The sequence below is a fragment of the Monodelphis domestica genome, chromosome 3 (assembly GCF_027887165.1).
Source record: "Monodelphis domestica isolate mMonDom1 chromosome 3, mMonDom1.pri, whole genome shotgun sequence".
NCBI lineage: Eukaryota > Metazoa > Chordata > Mammalia > Didelphimorphia > Didelphidae > Monodelphis > Monodelphis domestica.
In genome coordinates, this window is record NC_077229.1 from 298,709 (window position 1) to 317,675 (window position 18,967).

At 43.5% G+C, this 18,967-nt stretch overlaps 1 protein-coding gene across 3 annotated transcripts; it reads right to left on the minus strand.

The window, feature by feature from the left end:
• Positions 1 to 420: 420 nt before the first annotated feature.
• On the minus strand, positions 421 to 15,713 carry LOC100012601 (gastrula zinc finger protein XlCGF26.1-like). 3 transcript variants are annotated; one of them, XM_056821120.1, is made up of 4 exons: positions 14,635 to 15,713; positions 14,392 to 14,518; positions 13,800 to 13,898; positions 421 to 12,884 (listed from the first exon to the last, which is right to left on the minus strand). In XM_056821120.1, the coding sequence occupies exons 2-4, from the start codon at positions 14,423 to 14,425 to the stop codon at positions 10,987 to 10,989; spliced, it is 2,031 nt and encodes a 676-aa protein (XP_056677098.1). In that variant the 5' UTR covers positions 14,426 to 14,518; positions 14,635 to 15,713; the 3' UTR covers positions 421 to 10,986. The 3 variants fall into 3 exon arrangements, with proteins under 3 accessions (XP_056677098.1, XP_056677097.1, XP_056677099.1); XM_056821119.1 differs by having other exon boundaries at positions 14,392 to 15,713; XM_056821121.1 differs by lacking the exons at positions 13,800 to 13,898; positions 14,392 to 14,518; positions 14,635 to 15,713 and adding an exon at positions 13,591 to 13,791.
• Between the last annotated feature and the right edge of the window lie 3,254 nt (positions 15,714 to 18,967).

The window sequence follows — 18,967 nt, forward strand, 5'->3', positions numbered from 1 at the left end:
GAAGTGTAACAGTTAAAATTTAGGAATATGGGGAGACTGAGGCATCTGAAATTAGTTTCTCTCTGCAAGGAGTATTATATTTTTAAAGGTTTATTAAGGATTAAGGATTAAAGAATATACAAGTAAGAAAAAACACGTGCCTAGGCCAGAGGCCTAGGCCAGATAACCTCACATCACGGAAGAGACGCATCTGCTCCAAAACAGAAGTCCAAAAGAAGAACCAAAAACCTTTGCCACCAGCTCAAATCCTTCCTCTATCTCGGCCCACCTCAGAATTCCCGTGAGATTACAAAGCATTTTGGGGAAGTGGAGCAAAGGCTTGTGGGGATTGTATTCCTGTATTCGAGTCTATTTTTTACATTCCCCATTTGATTGTTGTTGGGGAGCAAAGTTTCCCCAAAAAGGATCATGAGAAAATAATCAACTTAAACATTATAATAATTTGAGGATAAGAGAAAGAAAAAAAATTAAACCAATAATTGCTGAAACACATTGACAAAAAGCCAGTTAGGGGGCAGTCCCCTTTGGCATAAAAGTATACATACCAATAAATGTTCAATCAACCACACTCAAAGTTCAATTTTGTGTAACTTGTGATCTGGAGGCATCTTCATGGTGGCTTCTCCAGCAGTTCAGTTCTGGATTCAGAGAGGTAGCATCTTCTTTACCTAAAATTCTCCTCAAAAGGAATTTAAACTTTGCAATTTATATAATAATAATTTTTTACATTCCCCCCATTAAGAGGGTGATTAAAAAACTGGGATCACTTAGGGATGCATGGCTGAGGTATATGAATCAATTGGCAAGAGATATTAAAAAGATATCAGAAAAAGCCAAAAGAAAAGAAAAAATTTCTGGATAAAAATATAGACTATCAAAGTCTTATGTGTAAAAATTCCAAGTAAAAAGAAAAATAAATCTATAACAGGTCCTTCTATCAGGGCCCAATCAAAATGATCTAAGCAATGATGCATTTACCCAGTCAGTAGCCAGGACTACAGAAAGGTACCACATTATAGAAGGCAGAAAAGGGGACCAGATTATAGGAGCCAAGGTTTTGGGGATACTCGTCTGTGACTATTTTCAGAGTGAGTGTGGACACAAGGAAAGCCTATGTCTAACAATGTTAAACACAGTAACCTCGAGTCTTCACACTAGGTTCAAGACCTTTGTATTGGCCTAGACGTGCATCAATCCATCCTGGATTGGCCTTTCTTTGGCTCTGTGCAATTGTAAACCTTAAAATTTCTTAGACTTATGAATGTTGGAAATTTCCCCATTGGGAAATTTCATACTGGAAAAAATTTCCTACTGATAGTAAGAACTCTATTAGAATGTGAAACCCCTTGACATGGGAGGATCCTTCTCCTCCCTACTTAAGACTACTTTAGGACAGAAACCTTTTGCTAAACAATGGAAAGGGTTTTGACCTATGCTTAAGCATAGAACAGGAAGTTCTTTGAGTCATGATTGATTTTAGAATTGATACAATAGAGATACTTGGAATGACAGAACCAGGTCTTGGAAAATACAATCTCCACCCTACTTAGAGTAACAGGATTTAGGAAGGGCTGCAGCAAAGATGAAGATTTAATTATTTGAGAATATGACCTTCAACATACATGTGCAAAGCCACAGACCTCTGGACGGTCCTGGGTTAAACTAGAGCCACCATTGGCACAGGGGAGACATTGACAGTGATTGGTATATGTGAAAATTGAAGGGAGGGAACTTAGATGGTTTCCTTAAAGATAGCGGGGTCTGAGGACAGAGAGGGGAGAGTTTTTTTGCTCTGAGAGGTTTTGCTCTGAGGAGGTTTTGCTCTGAAGGAGTCTGGAGATAGAGGCCCCTGAGACTTTCTCCATTTTGGTCACGTGAGTGATAGGGACTGATCTCTTTTCTTTGTCTCAGCTATCTAAGGGCTTGGGCCTTTGGCCCAGCCTAAGGAGAGGGGATATTTAAGTCCTATTCCCTTCTCTCCCCTTTCTCTCTCTCTCTCTCTCTCTCTCTCTCTCTCTCTCTCTCTCTCTCTCTCTCTCTCTCTCTCTCTCTCTCATACCTTTCTTCCTCCTGTTTGTAATTAAAAACTCCAAAAGGTTGACTGCTGACTTGAGTTTTCATTTAGGAATTACATAGCTGAATTCCTTGGCGACCTTAAATTAATATATATCAGTCTTTTAAAGTTTATTCGATATCACACAATGGCTCTTTTGTGTATACCTTGTCCGGAAATCAGACAGAATCATTAAGCAAAGTCCCATAATTTATTAAATAATTAGTGGCATCATTTTTATAGTCACAAGCTTTTTAGGGCATGCATTAGCAAATGTATTTCAAACTTGTAGCACTGAAAAGTCAAAAAGTTAAAGAAAATCTTAATGCTGGTGACATGTGCTTCAAATATAAAAAGGAGAGAAAAAATAATAAAACTGAAAAAGTATATTGCACATGCAAGAAAAATATAATAATAAAAGAGCTTTAAAAAATTCAAAAATATAGCTTATAATCATTGACACTCTGTGTCAGCTAAGAAAATATAAAATGCAAGGCTTTCTCACAAAAAATGAGATCCATTTCCTCTTAATATCTGGTCATGCTCCACTGTGAGTAGAAGGCAAATGAATTGAACAAGGTTAACAATTTTTCATTTTTTAAAAATACAGTAGTACAAATATGTAGATATCAATATCCCCAAAATTCTCAATAGCCCAATTAATTACAATAGCAAACAAACACACTTTCATATTTCACATAAGTTGCTGTATGACCTTTTTAAAACCTATGAATTGATGGACATTTGTCACAATTTTTAAAAACATAGCAATCTTTCAATCTTGGTATTTAAACATATTTTTTTAAACAAAGTAAAACTCATCTTGGGTTAAGAACATAATCAAGAAATCTAGATATCATTCTGGAGCAAGTAAAATAGTGAGCGGAAGAGCATAAATAAAGGGGTGCTTCTTTTGGAGGCTTTTAGGGATACAAATGTCCTGAGATTAACTGCCCAACTTCCATTCACATGTGGGAAGGTTGGGGTTTATAAAATGTATTTCACTTAAGCTACTAGAATGGGCCTTACCTTGTGGTAGGGGCAGGCAAAAATAATCAGATTGTTAAAAAAAATTCCAAAAATCATATTTAAAAAACCCTTAAAATCAAATCATTTGAGGTATTTAGCACATTAAATTTTTCCAAGGTTGTTAATACAATTATAACCAGTTCTGAAGTCCATCTATCCTTGGCAAAATAGAAAAAAGCTGTTTTTTCATATATGGGCTTATTCACAATATTTGTTCAACACAGTTATAGGGGGAAAACAACAGAATTTTAACAACTAAGTACATACATAATAAATTCAATCAACCTTCAGTTCAAGCAGAATAATATTGAATCCAGTAATATATAAACTTAAAATCACAAAGTTAAACCATAACAAAAAATGCAATAGAATTCAGAGATTTTTATAAACTATTGGAGTCTGAAATGCCTTAGAACATAGCCTTTAGTCTCTTCAAAGTTCCTTGGGTTCTTATCCATTTAAATGTCTATTGTCAGAAGGCAGAGTGGTAAGGGCTAAGCAATGGGGTCTAAGGGGTCTGCTCAGGGCCGCACAGCTGGGAAGTATCTGAGGCCAGATTTTAACCCAGGACCGCATGTCCTCAGGTCTGGCTCCCAGTTCGTTGCGCCACCCATTTGCCCCTTCAAAGTTAAAGTTGAATCTTTGGGCTGAATCTGCTCTCTGACAGGCAGGTGAAGCCAATGAAATTACCAGAAGAGTCAAAAGGTATCCTTTTAAACAGCCCATTGCTTTTTAAGTTTCTGTTTGAAAAAATATGTTTCTTTTCCTCTCCCTTTTCTCTCTCTCCTGCTCTGATACCTCCTCCTGCCCCAGTTCACATGGAGCCCAGGCCGCCCACATGGAGTCAATACCCTTGTCCACTCAGAGGCTTAGCCTAAGGGAAAATTACCCTTTCTCCTTTCCCTCTCCTCTCTCCCCTCCGCCCACGTGGCCAATACTGTTATCAGCTGGTCGAAATGAGTCCTGAGCGATCTACTCCAAGGATCTGGGTGATGAGCTGTCTGGGTCCGAGGCCAGATGGGTGAGAGACAGACTGCCAGGTTGGGTAGGGCCTGGAGCCGGCATGCAGACAAACAGGTCCGGGAGCTCAGGCACCAGGTGAGAGGCCAGGAGCAGAAGCAGGAGCCAGAGAGGGCTCCAGGCAGGAGCTGATCAAGACGGTTTTCTAAAAGGCATCTTGGAGATACGTGGCTTAAAAAAATTTCTCTAGGCTAAAAAATTTGAGAAGTTCTCATCCAATCTAGTAGTTGCCATCTGTAACAGTTAAAATTTAGGAATATGGGGAGACTGAGGCATCTGAAATTAGTTTCTCTCTGCAAGGAGTACTATATTTTTTAAAGGTTTAATAAGGATTAAGGATTAAAGGATATACAAGTAAGAAAAAACACGTGCCTAGGCCAGAGGCCTAGGCCAGATAACCTCACATCACGGAAGAGATGCATCTGCTCCAAAACAGAAGTCCAAAAGAAGAACCAAAAACCTTTGCCACCAGCTCAAATCCTTCCTCTATCTCGGCCCACCTCAGAATTCCCGTGAGATTACAAAGCATTTTGGGGAAGTGGAGCAAAGGCTTGTGGGGATTGTAGTCCTCTATTCAAGTCCATTTTTTACAAAAGGTAATGATTTACAAGTTTGGTACAAAGGGTTTGGTTAACCTCATTGAATCTAGACAGTATTCTATAGGCAGATAAATCACAATATGTAACCACCTAACCGGGATTTCCAGAGAATGCTTGCATCAGTAGTTTTTGGAAGAACATTCAGCTACAGCAGGAGGGGTGGAAAAGGAGGGGTTCAAAGCCTCAGTCTTGTGAGATTTAAGATAGTGAAGCCCATATACTGTAATGAGTTAAAATGGTGGAAGATATAAATTGTGATAGATATAAGAGAGGGTGAGAAAATTTGACCGCAGAAAATATTTTTCACTACAGTGTCTTGGATTCAAAATCAAATATAAGGTGGTTGCCAGGGAAATATTCCCAATTATTCCAATACCCAAGTCAACTGGGTTTTATAGAGATTTTAATTAATATAAATGTGGAATTAAAGAAAAGAGAAAAAGGAAATAAGTATGAAGGGCTTTAAGCCAACATGGCCTAGACCTGAGTCTTAAGAGAGCGAGAGATCAGTCAGTCAGTCTTTTAACACTCACCACAAGGTCAGCCTAAGCAAGGAATCTAGTGACACCAAGCCAGCATCATCTCAGCTGCTTTCACCAGCTCCCTCCTCCATCTGAATATTTCAGAATCAGTCCTTCCTCCATCTGAATGTTTCAGAATGACTCCCCCTCAATCTGAATGTTTCAGAATGATCTCCTCAATCTCAATGTTTCAGAATGACTTTTAGCTCTTCTGGCGAGCTCTTATTTTTAAGGGCAAAATCTCCTATGTCACCTCCCCTAAGTTCTTCCATCTACCAATCACTGTAGATGTTTTCCAAAAGACAGCCCATTTTGAATTCACAGCTGAGTAGATTAATCTCTTTAGTAAGTAAAAAAAAATGCTGCTGTGTCGACTAATTTCATTAAGAGAAACCCTCTGAGTGAGTTTTCACCTTTTAGGTCTAAGTAGTTTATAAGTTGCCCCACCTTTATAGGCACTTAGCATCCCATTGTATCAATTCCAAAAATAGGCATGGCTCAAGGAACTCCTTTCCTTTATAAGTATGGTTTTCAAGTACTTTCATTGTTTAGCAAGGAGTTTTCTGCCCTAAAGCATTCTTAAGTACCGGTGGAATAGAGGTCCTCCCATAGCAAGGAGTTTTCTCCCCTAAAGCAGTCCCAAATAGGGAAGGGGTAGAGATCATCCCATAGAAAGGGGTTTTCACATTCACCTAGAGTCCTAACTTGATTCTTGTTGAGACTCAACCAGCAGCCTTTGCTATTTTGTAATCTGAAGGCAAAGTTAAGATTTATAAGTATAATAGTGGTAGTTTTTATGTAGATAGCATAAATTTGGGTTTGTCAGATCATGGAAGATTAGTGTAGCCAGTGAAACACAGGAGAAGCAGTTGCTTATGGAACCTGGGAGTTTATTTGGGTGGATTTAGAATCCCTTAGAATTAGAAACCCTTTATTTATCCTTATATATTTCAATAAGCATTTTATGTTTATAATAAGAGTCTCTTGAGCATCCTTGAACCTGGACCTGAAGGGAAATTCATATTTGAGCTTCACTTTATCACTGAAGATTCTTTTGATTATCTCTATTAAAAGTATCCAGTTTGAACCTGCTTGGCGAGTTAAACAGTTTTCAACCTATATTGGAACAGTTTTTCCATCTAAATCTTTTATTTTTTTATAACTCACCAAATTTTATTTTTAGAGTTTCTATTCCCACAGTTCTTCCTCTGAATGTGTATAGTATTCTTTCTCATAAATTCTGGCCATTTTAAATGAGTCTCTGTGCACAATTTGCCAATCATAGTTTTAAGTTCTTTATTCATTCTTTCAACTTAGTCAGAGCTCTGGGAATGATATGGTATATGAAATTTAGGAGTTATCCCCAAACATGAATAAATTTGCAGTAAGATTGAATCAGTAAAATGAGTTCCCCTATCCAAATCAATACATGCTGGCAGGACAAAACAAGGAATAATTTCTTTCAAAAGTACTTTGGCAACAAAAGCCACTGTTTCCTGAACAGTAGAAAATGCTTCAGGTCACTAAGTCAGCTGATTGACTATGACCAGACAAAATTTATATGAGGTAAATTTAGGGGGTTTTGACTGAAATATAAATTTAGTTGGCCGCCAGGGATTAATTCAAATCCCAATAAAAATACTCAAGTCAGTTTTAAATTTTTGAGTGCTTTAATTAATATAGAGGGAAGGAATTAAGAAGAAAGAGGGGAAAAGGTATAAAATTTCTCCAGTCTAGCCTGTGCCAAGGGGAGTTCAAAGACCTCCACCACAAGGCCTCCTCAGAAGATTAGGGGCTTCCTAAGAGGATAGTGTTTTGGAAGGTAAACGAAAAAGGAATCAGTCTAAACTACTCACCTAGCATGCCCACACCAAGACCCAAGATGCTAAACGCTACCCAACACCCCCCAAGTTGCTGACAGAGAACAACTTCTCCACTAGTGGGAGACAGAGTGAGAGCCATGTCTCCCTGAGAGAGCCAGAGCCACATCTTGCCAACGAGTCACGTCTCTGCAAAAAGAGGCCAGAGAGAGGAAGTGATGGGAAATATATAGAACATTTTTTACATCACTTCCTGCATCTCACATGTAGCAATGGTAGCTTAAGCTTGACTTAGGACAGTCCAGAGGGTCTGTCAGTTGTTTCTGATTTGTCATTTGCTAGCATATGTTTGTTACTGACCATCCTTCTCAACACTTAATTCTTTTTTTTTTTCCATTTGAATTAATTTAGTCATTTTAGAACATTATTCCTTGGTTACAATAATCACATTATTTCCCTCCCTCCCCTCCACCCACTCTTTCCACTGCCAACGCGCAATTTCATTGGGTATTACTTGTGTCCTTGATCAGAATCTATTTCCATGTTGTTCGTTTGCACTAAGATGTTCATTTAATGTCTACATCCTCAACCAACATCCCTTCAACCCATGTATTCAAGCAGTTGTTTTTCTTTGGTGTTTTTATTCCCACAGTGTTTCCTCTGGATGTGGACAGTGCTTTTTCTCATAGATTCCTCCAAGTTGTTCAGCGTCACTGCATTGCCACCAATGGAGAAGTCCATTACATTCAATTGTACCACAGTGTATCAGTCTCTGTGTACAATGTTCTCCTGGTTCTGCTCCTCTCACTTTGCATCAATTCCTGGAGGTTGTTTCAGTGCCCATGGAATTCCTCCACTTTATTATTCCTTTGAGCACAATAGTATTCCATCACCAACATATATCACAATTTGTTCAGTCATTCCCCAGTTGAAGGGCATAACCTCATTTTCCAATTTTTTGCCACCACAAAGAGCACAGCTATAAATATTTTTGTACATGTCTTTTTCCTTATTATCTCTTTGGGGTACAAACCCAGCAGTGCTATGGCTGGATAAATGGGCAGACTGTCTTTTATCCTCCTTTGGACATAGCTCCAAATTGGCCTCCAGAATGGTTGGATCAATTCACAACTCCACCAGCAATGAATTAGTGTCCCAATTTTGCCGCATCCCTTTCAACATTTATTACATTCCTTTGCTGTTATGTTGGCCATTCTGCTAAGTGTGGGGTGATACCTCAGTGTTGTTTTGATTTGCATCTCTCTGATTATAAGAGATTTAGAACACTTTTTCATGTGCTTATTGTTTTGAGTTCTTTAACTGAAAATTGCCTATTCATGTCCCTTGCTCATTTATCAATTGGAGAATGGCTTGATTTTTTTGTACAATTGGTTTAGCTCTTTATAAATTTGAGTAATTAGACATTTGTCAGACGTTTTTGTAATGAAGATTGTTTTCCAATTTGTTGCTTCCCTTCTAATTTTGGATGCATTTTGTTTGTACAAAAACTTTTTAATTTAATGTAATCAAAATGATTGATTTTACATTTTCTGATTTTTTTTCTAGCTCTTGCTTGCTTAACATTTAATTCTTAAGTAGGGGTGTAGACATTCCTGTTTTGTTAGTATAAGCAGGGTGGATTAAATCTAAAATTCACATTTATACTGTTCAGCTTTTGTCATAGAGATAAAATCAATTTGTAAATGCTGAAATGGTGTACAAGTGAGGATGTCCACCAAAAGCTTTGCCACAAAAGGTGTGTTGGTTAAATGCTTGGCAGGTAGAACAGGCTGTACACACTTTAGAGGCTATAGTAGTTATACCAGGGGCTTTCCATACTCTTTTAACAGAATCTACAATTCCCTGGGTGCCAAAATAGCCATTTTATGCATCGATCATCAAATTTGTTGATAAAAACTTCTAGGGAGCTGGAGTTTTCCTTCAGAAGACAACCATACTACATGAATCTATTTTGCTTTACATTTTTGCTTCCATTTTTCCATTTCCTTTTCATTATAGGAAAGTGATAAATTTAAGTCATCAATGGTTGTGAATGTTAAAATTAATTCAGGCCCTTCTATGGCCACTAGTTTTGCAGCAGAATCTTCTCAGACATTTCCCCTAGAGACAGGGTCAGTGCCAGGTGTGTACAGAGCAGTGACCAATGGCTATGTCTTCAGGGAGCTAGAGGACAGAAAGAAGTCGATTAATAAGGTCTGTGCTGGCAATACACTTTCCAGTTGATGTTAAGAATCCCCTCTGAAGCCATAGCATGCCAATGGCATGACATATGACAAATGTGTGTAGCAGAGGAGGAGGTTGAGGTAGTACAATGTGCCAGAATACAAAAGGTAAGGTGGACAGAGATAAGGACTGAAGTTTTTTCTAGACCACCTCGCTAGGTTTTTGCCCGGCAGGGGTGAGAAGGATTAAGCCAAGGTTCCTGGGCTGGGTTTAGAGGGGAGAACACCCTATAGCTGTGGTGGAAAGAGGGCTTAGCTAGGAGGGAGGACCAGGACCCCCTTTGGGTCAAAGGCTGCCTGGTAGGAGAAAGGGATCCCCGCTGGGCTGGGATTGGCAGGAAGTATAGGAAGCAAGCTGGGGTGGGTGGAAAAGACAGGTTGGGGCAGCTTACCAGTAGCAGCAACAATAAGCCGCAGTAGCAGCAGGAGGAGGAGCAGGAATGGCTGCTGGGGCAGCGGCAGCTGCAGTGGAAGCCAAGCAGGGTGAGCGAGCAGGAGATAGAAGCAGTGACCGACCTCCAAACCTCTCCCAACTCCTGTGGTGGGACAAGACCCCACCGCTGGACAAACTTACTGACTTCCCTGAGAGGCTGAGAAGAAATTCTGAGAATTCGTTTCCCAAAGTGGTAGGCCAAATAAGTAAGGTTAAATATTAATATCCAAATACTTCAAGTATTACGTTTTGTATAGTTTATTAATAAATATTTGAAGAATAAGGAAAATAATCTCAGTTAAAGAAAGCTTCCCACGACCCCACTCATAGCCATCAGAGCACAGAGCGCCATCAGAAGAGAGAGAAAGGGTGGAGTTACACACAACTTATTTACCAAATGTGAGGATGTAACATGGATGAATTAAAAAGAATTCTGGGAGATGAAGTTCAAGAATTGAAGATTTCTAATTACACAATACGTCTGGCTCTCCATCTACTAAACCACACAGCTGGTGGGCTCCAGCCCCATACCAATGTATTTTCTTATGAAAGAAAGGCTTTTATTGTGGGTGTAGCCTTTCCACATACATCGCACTCATAATGTTTCTCCCCAAGAATATGTTTTCTGATGGGGAGAGTCAGTGCTGTTTTCTGGGGAAAGGCTTTCCCAAAGCCTTCTCATTCAAAAGATTTTTCCCCCAATATGAATAGTAGAGTGAGATGTAAGATGACTTTCGAGGAAAGATCTTTCCTCATTCACTGCACTCAGAGGTTCTCTTTCCAGCATGAGTTCTTTGATGTGCAGTCAGAGTTTTTTTCCCAGGAAAACCTTTCCCACAAACACTGCACAAAAAAGGTTTCTCTTCAATATGGGTTTTCTGATGATGGTTCAGGTTAAATTTAGAGAGAAGTACTTTTCCACAAATATCACATTGAAAAGGTTTCTCTCCAGCATGAATCCTGCTATGGTGGGTAAAATATGACTTACTGGAAAAGGCCTTCCCACATTCACTGCATTCATAGGGTTTCTCTCCAGCATGAATTCTAGTGTGAGTAGTAAGATCATACTTCCCAGAGAATGCTTTCCCACATACATCTCATTCATGAAGATTAATTCCTCCATGAATTCTCCTCTGATGACTTAAAAGGCGAGAATTTCTTGGGAATGCCTTCCCACATTCACTGCATTCAAAGGGTTTCTCTCCTGTATGAATACTACTGTGAGTAGTAAGATCATACTTCCCAGAGAATGCTTTCCCACATACATCTCATTCATGAAGATTAATTCCTCCATGAATTCTCCTCTGATGACTTAAAAGGCGAGAATTTCTTGGGAATGCCTTCCCACATTCACTGCAATCAAAGGGTTTCTCTCCAGTATGAGTACTCTGATGTCGTTTTAGTGTTCTAGCCCTGGAAAAGGCCTTTCCACATTCACTGCATTTAAAAGGTTTCTCTCCAGTATGAATTCTGTAATGTCTTTTAAGAGTCCCCTTTTGCTGGAAGGCCTTTCCACATTCACTGCATTTAAAAGGTTTCTCTCCAGTATGAATTCTGTAATGTCTTTTAAGAGCCCCTTTATGCAGGAAGGCCTTTCCACATTCACTGCATTTAAAAGGTTTCTCTCCAGTATGAGTACTCTGATGTTGTTTTAGTGTTCTAGCCCTGGAAAAGGCCTTTCCACATTCACTGCATTTAAAAGGTTTCTCTCCAGTATGAGTACTCTGATGTTGTTTTAGTGTTCTAGCCCTGGAAAAGGCCTTTCCACATTCACTGCATTTAAAAGGTTTCTCTCCAGTATGAATTCTGTAATGTATTTTAAGATCCCCCTTTTGCTGGAAGGCCTTTCCACATTCACTGCATTTAAAAGGTTTCTCTCCAGTATGAGTACTCTGATGTTGTTTTAGTGTTCTAGCCCTGGAAAAGGCCTTTCCACATTCACTGCATTTAAAAGGTTTCTCTCCAGTATGAATTCTGTAATGTATTTTAAGATCCCCCTTTTGCTGGAAGGCCCTTCCACATTCACTGCATTCAAAGGGTTTCTCTCCTGTATGAATACTACTGTGAGTAGTAAGATCATACTTCCTAGAGAATGCTTTCCCACATACGTTACATTCATGAAGTTTAATTTCTCCATGAATTCTCCTCTGATGACTTAAAAGGCAAGAATTTCTTCGGAATGTCTTCCCACATTCACTGCAACCAAAGGGTTTCTCTCCAGTATGAGTACTCTGATGTCGTTTTAGTGTTCCAGCCCTGGAAAAGGCCTTTCCACATTCACTGCATTTAAAAGGTTTCTCTCCAGTATGAATTCTGTAATGTATTTTAAGATCCCCCTTTTGCGGGAAGGCCCTTCCACAGTCACTGCATTTAAAAGGTTTCTCTCCAGTATGGATTCTGTAATGTCTTTTAAGAGCCCCCTTTTGCTGGAAGGCCCTTCCACAGTCACTGCATTTAAAAGGTTTCTCTCCAGTATGGATTCTGTAATGTGCTTTAAGAGCCCCTTTATGCAGGAAGGCCTTTCCACATTCACTGCATTTGTACCGTCTCTCTCTACTCTGACAACGAGAGTAAAGTTCAGCACAAACTGTCTTCCTCCATTTAGTTAACTCATTACACTTTTTCCCCCTATCGGTTGTCTGGTGTGGACCACATTCATTAATACGAGGGAATGAATTCCCCCTTTCATGAACTTTCTCTTCAGAAAGCATTCCACGTTTTTTTATGGAGCCCAAATCATGGCCCAGCACTTTCTGACATTTTGTAACCTTATTACGACGTTTCTTCCTGGAATGGATTTGATCACTTTGTCCTTGGTTCAAATACATGGTGGAACGCCCTCTCTGGTTATCTCCTTTCTGGCCCTGCATAACTACAGATGCTCCCTGTTGTGGAAAAAGGCCTGGCTCTGGGCTAGGGGTCTGACTGTATTTATCATATGCAGAGCCTCCAGCCTCATTGGGAGGTTCTGCTTGGATTATTTTTATTCCTCTAGAAGGTTTCCCCTCCATTCTCTGCTTTCTCTTCAATCTGCCATCACACTCCCAGGCTTTCTCCATCTTGCAGATTCTTAGATCATCCTCCAAGGACTTTTCCTGGGATAAGACTTTCACAGAAATACTCATCTTGGGAGCCGACTCCTTGGTCTGCAGCCTCGATTCCCAACCTGAAAGAAAGAATATGAACAGAGCTTTTCCTTGGATGAATCAGCTTTTGTCTAGGCGTCATTTGACCCAATAATCAGGCTGCTACAAACACTGTCCTTGTATTCATGTAAATGGAAATCAGTTTACGTGTCTTCTAAAATTTCTTTGCATTCACCAAGCTTATCCTTTGATATGGGTGAATAATATTAAATTAGCTGAAGGTGGGAAAACTGATGCAGGGACCTCAGAATCACTGCAGGTGGGGATGACTGCTGGCTGCCCTACACCATGTATGAACAACACAACCTGGAACATATGTGTCTATACATGTTTATGTATACTATTGTTATCCATTATAGACAAAGACATGGACACACAAGACTGCCTCAGAAGCAGTACATAGCAACAATTTAAGACACAAGGTAAGGATTTAAAAAGAAGAGCCCAAGGAAGGGCCGGGTCAGGAAAAACTCTCAAGGCCAACAAGGAAGGGCTGTAAAAGGACACACAAACCTGGCAAAATCTTCACCTGAATTAGACCTCTGGAAGGAGTCATGAGATTATGATCAGGGGGTCTAAGGAAAAGAATTCATGTGTAGCTCTGACACTGAAGAATTCCATTTTGCTTTCCACAAAAGATTAAGACAACCCAGAGCTCCACCCACAATGGAATTTCTTTTCCTTACTATGAAGGTACCAGCAGAACCTGGTCATTTGTATCCATACCTTGAGGCAAAATGATTCAAAGTGGAGGAGGCAGGAAGGAATTCTATGTGGGGTCTGTGGCAGAGAGAGGAGTTCCTGGCCCAGAAGGTCACTGAGGAGATCACCGAGGAGCCCATTCTCTGTGGGCTGAGAGATGAATGACCAGCAGAGCTGTGTATGGGTTGTTGCGTCCTCACCAGGGTCAGGCACTCATCTACTCCCTCACTCACCTGGCCAGCAGCTTCTTAGGACACCACCAGTTGGAATCCAATGTGGTTCCCTTAACTCCAGCTCAGAGATCCTCACATCCTTGTTTGAATCAGCAAGGCCTAGTCATGGGAAAGGACAAAGAGATGAAGAGGGAGGATGATCTCCCAGGCCCTTAGGAACAAGCTAGTATAGAGCCTGGGTGCCATGGAGCTGCTTAGAGAAAACATCTCAAGGCTGCTCTGGTTTGTTTTCCTGGGAAGACACAGGACTGGAACAAGGAATGGAGGGGGGTTCTGAAAGACAAGGGTTCATTCGATCCATTCAATACTGAGGTATTGGGAGCTTGGCTGACTTCAAGTACTTCCCCTGAGCCTTGAGAAGGGCCCTGTGGCCTGAGGGAGCAGAGCTGGGCTGGGACCATGCAGTAAAGCCCTTCATTGCTAGACAAACAAAACGAGAGCCTTTCAGCCTGGCTTTTGGCCTGGTTAGCATAAGAAGTGCTCAGGCCATTACAGGCCAGAGAATCCCAGCTGCACCCTGGACAGGGCCCAGGAGAAGGAAGCAGATCCCCTTCCATGGGCAGATCCCAAGGCCCAGAAGAGCCCTCCTCACCCAGGCAGACCAGGTTCCTGTAGTTCTCCAGCATCACCTCCCAGAACAGCTCCTTCTGGGGAGGGTCCAGGAGCCTCCACTCCTCCCAGGTGAAGTCCACGGCCACATCCTTGAATGTCACGGAGGCCTGAAACAACATATAAATGGGCTCAGCCCGGGACCACAGCCCAGAGGGCCCTGGGAGGGGAAGGGAAGTGGGCAGGAAGGACAAGGGCTGATTCGGACCCCAGCCTGGGCTCCCACCCTCAGGCTGGCCTGGATTCTGAGTCAGGACACACAGAACAGCCACTGACTAGTCAGCCAGCACTGAGGGAGAGTCTGTCCTGTGCCAGGCTCTGGGCCAAGCCCTGGGCATAAAAAGAAGGGCCAACACAGAGCCTGGCCTCAAGGAACCCCCAGTCTAATGGGGAGACGCCATGCACATGACTGGTGACAGCCAAGGTCTGGCCAACACTTCTCTCACCATCCCCTCGGGAAGGCAAGTCCTCCTTGTCCCTATTTACAGATGAGCAAACTGAGGCTCAGAAGGGTGGGGGGGGTTGTTCATGGTCACATAGACAGGGTCAGAGCTGGTCCCCTCCCTGACTCCAGGCCCGTCCACAGCCCTTCCCAGCAGGCCATGCTGCCTCCCACTCAACAGCTCAGCTTCCCCTTTGGACATCTCCCAAAGGCAGCAGAACCAGCAACAGGCACTTGTGAGGGGCCAAGCACATGCCAGGCACTGAGGAACCAGATGGGGACACCAAGAGACGGGACATGGGGGTGATGGAGGGCCTCCACCAAGGCCTCAGGCTGCCTGGAAGAATACAGGAGGAGGAGGTGATGGAGGCCTGGCCATGGGGAGGCAGCCAGGCTGTGGAGGCCTGTGAAGGCCCAAAGGAGTCTCTGTTGGGCTGTCGAGAGAGCAGAACCCAGGCTGAGGGGGAAACAGGGTCAGGTGCCATTTTAGGACAATGGCTGGAGCCAGAGTGGGCTGGAGCAGCCATGGGGGATCCCGTCCTGCCTGGAAGTGTGTCCTCTGCATCTGCACAGGAGCCCTTCTTGTCCGTGTCCTGCACTCGGGCCTGATTCTGGCCTTCAAGGCCTCGATGCCAGCTGACAGTGGGCTGTCCAAGCCTGGCCCTCGGTGGAGCCCAGAACCCAGAACCCGGCCTCGAGACCAGCTGCTCCTGCTTCCTGGACGTCCTCCTTCCTCTGGGCCTCGCCATTCTGGCTTCCCCAGCCTGGCCTGAAGCCTCCCAACTGGGCCTGGGCACGTGCTGGGCCCAAAAGAGACCCGACTTCTCGGCCCAGGAGGAAGGGAGGGAGCCGGGCCGGAGCCGGAGCCAGAACCTGCCTTCCACAGGGGAGAAACGGCCAACCAGGAAGGAGCTGCAGGTTGTCCTGAAGAAGAGGCCCAGCAGGAGCCCCAGGATGTCAGAGACCATATCTGGGGAAAACTTTTGACCAGGAACAAGATAAGGGTTTCTGAGAATCTGAACAAACAAGTTACCTCCTGGAAAATGGCGTCGCTAGACCAACGGCCACAAACCATAAAAATTCTTCACATTCCCTCCTGTTACAACCCGTCCTTAATCACCCCCCCCACCTCATGTGCATATATTCTTACCCTGCGCCTGCAATAAACGAGCCATGACACTATTAATCAGACTCTGTCTCTCTTGCGTGCTTGGTCTCCCCTCTCTCCCCCTATGATCTTTTAGGTGGCTGCTTCACCGACCCCACGGTTGTATCCGGCTGGAGCCGGATAACTGGCGCCCAATGTGTGGGGCTTGAGTAAGACAGCTTACCGGACGACTGAGGAACAAATTCCACGGACAAAGGAAGGGTAGAGGCTGGACGGACAGCCTTGAGGTAGGGTAAGTCGTCCCATCCCCCATAGGCATAAAAAATTGAGAGTGATTACCCCAGAGTGACTGTATGTGTGACTGTGTGTGTGACTGCAGAGAAGAGAGGAAACTCAGTCCGCGTTTCGCATACGAGTAACAGGGCGATTTCCTGATGGGGGTTTATACCATCCGCCTAAGCTCAAGCGACGTGGTCCATCCTGTTCTGGGGTGAGTGAATGGCCTTGGCCGGACCGACTTTGACTGAGCCCTCAAATCGCTTACGAGTGTGGACCCACTAGTATCCGTTTCTATACCCTCACGAGAGGATTGGCGAAAACGTGGGGAAGCGTATGTGATAATTGTGTGAATGAGACATGGGGAAGACACTCAAAAGAAGCTCTATTTGTTAAAGAATTAAAAGATAGTCTCAGGGAGAGAGGTATTAGGGTAAAAAAGAAAAAATCTATTTAAATTTTTCTGCTTTATAGAGGAACATTGCCCCTGGCTCATTTCTACATGGCCCGGAAATTCACCCCCTTACTTGGAACAAAGTGGGCAAAGAATTGAACGGCCTAATAAAATCAGGGCAAGAGATCCCCGATGAATATTTTTCTTACTACGGACTAATCCGTGATATTCTTAAAGAAGCCGACACTAATAAACAGGTCTCCCACCTCCTCAGCCTAGCTGAAGATGCTATCTTAGACTATAAGACAAAAACTGAGAAAGAGGAAGTACCATCAGAAAAGGACAAACGCCCTCCCTCCCTCTTAGATGAACCAATTGAAAATCCCTCCCTTAGGGAACCTCTTGTCCCTTCCAAACCCAAACCCCACCTTTATCCCGTTCTATATAGGAACCCTGATTCAGAGGACACACTTAATCCCGCTTATCAGACAGAGCTAGAGGAAGAGGCCGCACGCTATCAGGACAGTAATCGCCTGGAAAACAGGCCTCCCCCGCAGTGTAAAAACAGGCCTCCCCGGTACAACCCCGCCGGCGGCAGCCCCACCCCTCTTGTTTTCCCCTTACTCCCTGGCTCTGAGAATCTTAAAGAGGCCACAAAACAACTCGGCCGGCAAGTCGCTGACCTCAAACATTTCCTAGGACTTCAAAAGGAGGTGCATACATTAACTAACCAATTACATGATCTGCAAATAGATATCTTCCGGCCTCTGATCCCTAAGTCCAAGCCACCTCGATCAAAAGATAAGACCACCCTCGCCTTCCCGGTTGTTACTAGGCAACAACAGGCTGCTCAGATTCCCCCCGAGGATATTTCCCTCCCCCCTTCTGGCGAATCCTCTGACTCCAAAGGGGCGGAGGGAAATGAGACCAATGGTGAACACCCCAGGGGCGCTGACACTTCAGGCTCGCCACAGTCCCGTACTCCGATTTATAACAAATTAAAATTCAAACACATTAAAGACCTCCATTCAGCTGTTAAAAATTATGGCCTCAACGCTCCTTTTACACTCTCCATTCTGGAGGGGCTTGGAGGAGAAGGACATATGCTCCCCTCCGAATGGTCCAAGGTAGTGCAATCTGTCCTCTCCAGGGGACAATTCTTAATTTGGAAGGCAGAATTCCTTGAAAGGGCAGAAAATCAGGCTAAACTTAACTCGAAAAATGACAAGACAACCGCCTGGATGATTGACAAAATCGTTGGCCGTAACCACTTTGCATTAGAAAACCAGCAGATGAGATTGCCCCCTGGCTTGCTCATGCAAACTGCGCATGCCGCTACGGCTGCTTGGCGGGCAGTTCCTGCCGCCGGGTCTGTCACGGCACCCCTCTCAAAAATTCTCCAGGGACCCAATGAGCCTTACGCTCAATTTGTTGCAAAACTTTTAGAAACCGCCGAAAGGGTCTTGGGCCAGGATGGAGCAGATCACCCAATGCTGAGACATTTGGCAATCGAAAATGCTAATTCTGCCTGTAAGGCCGCCCTAAGAGGAAAAGCAAGAGATCTTGATCTAGATGGGATGATCTGCTTATGCAATGATATTGACGCTTATGATCACAAAATAAACAAGTCCATCTCTTTAGCCATTGGGGCAGCCATCCAGGCCTCTCGCCCCAATACCCCTCGAAATTGCTTTAAATGCGGGCAACCTGGCCATTTTGTGCGTGAATGCCCTTCCGGGACAAATCCTAGGCAGACCCCTGCACCGATAATAGCCCCCCCCCAAACCACCACCTAGCATTTGCCCGAAGTGTAGGAAGGGCCGGCACTGGGCCCGAGACTGCCGATCCAGAATTACATTGGATGGGCAAATTCTTCCCCCGGTACAGGGAAACGGGATGCGGGGCTCCTTCGGGAGCCCCTGTCCAGCTCCCTTACTCGAGCCACAGCAGGTAGCGCAGGCCTGGACCTCTGTGCCTCCACCACCAGAATATTGACACCTGAGGAGGGCCCAATAGTCCTCCCTACTGGCAAATTTGGACCACCACCCCCTGATATGTTTTTCTTGGTCATCGGTAGAGCACTCACCACTTTGCAAGGTGTCGTAGTACATCCTACCCTTGTCGATAATGATTACACAGGGGAAATAAAAATTATCATAGAATCCTCACATGGCCCTGTTACCATCCCTGCAGGCAAACGCTTAGCTCAAGCCCTCCCCCTCCCTATGATTGGCAATTTCCCTGCAATAACCCACACACGGGGCCCTTCCTCTCCAGGCTCCTCCAATATTTACTGGGTGCAGCAACTTACTGAGTCCCGACCCATTCTCCGATTAAAC

What these genes read in the sequence shown, in the direction of transcription:
- LOC100012601 (XM_056821119.1), bottom strand. Translation starts at nt 14,530, where the DNA reads ATGTTGTTTCAGGCCTCCGTGACATTCAAGGATGTGGCCGTGGACTTC. An exon ending in CAGGAACCTGGTCTGCCTGG is followed by an intron (nt 13,899 to 14,391) that starts GTGAGGAGGGCT and finishes TCCCATGACTAG; the next exon opens with GCCTTGCTGATTCAAACAAG. An exon ending in CCTAAGAAGCTGCTGGCCAG is followed by an intron (nt 12,885 to 13,799) that starts GTGAGTGAGGGA and finishes TCTTTCTTTCAG; the next exon opens with GTTGGGAATCGAGGCTGCAG.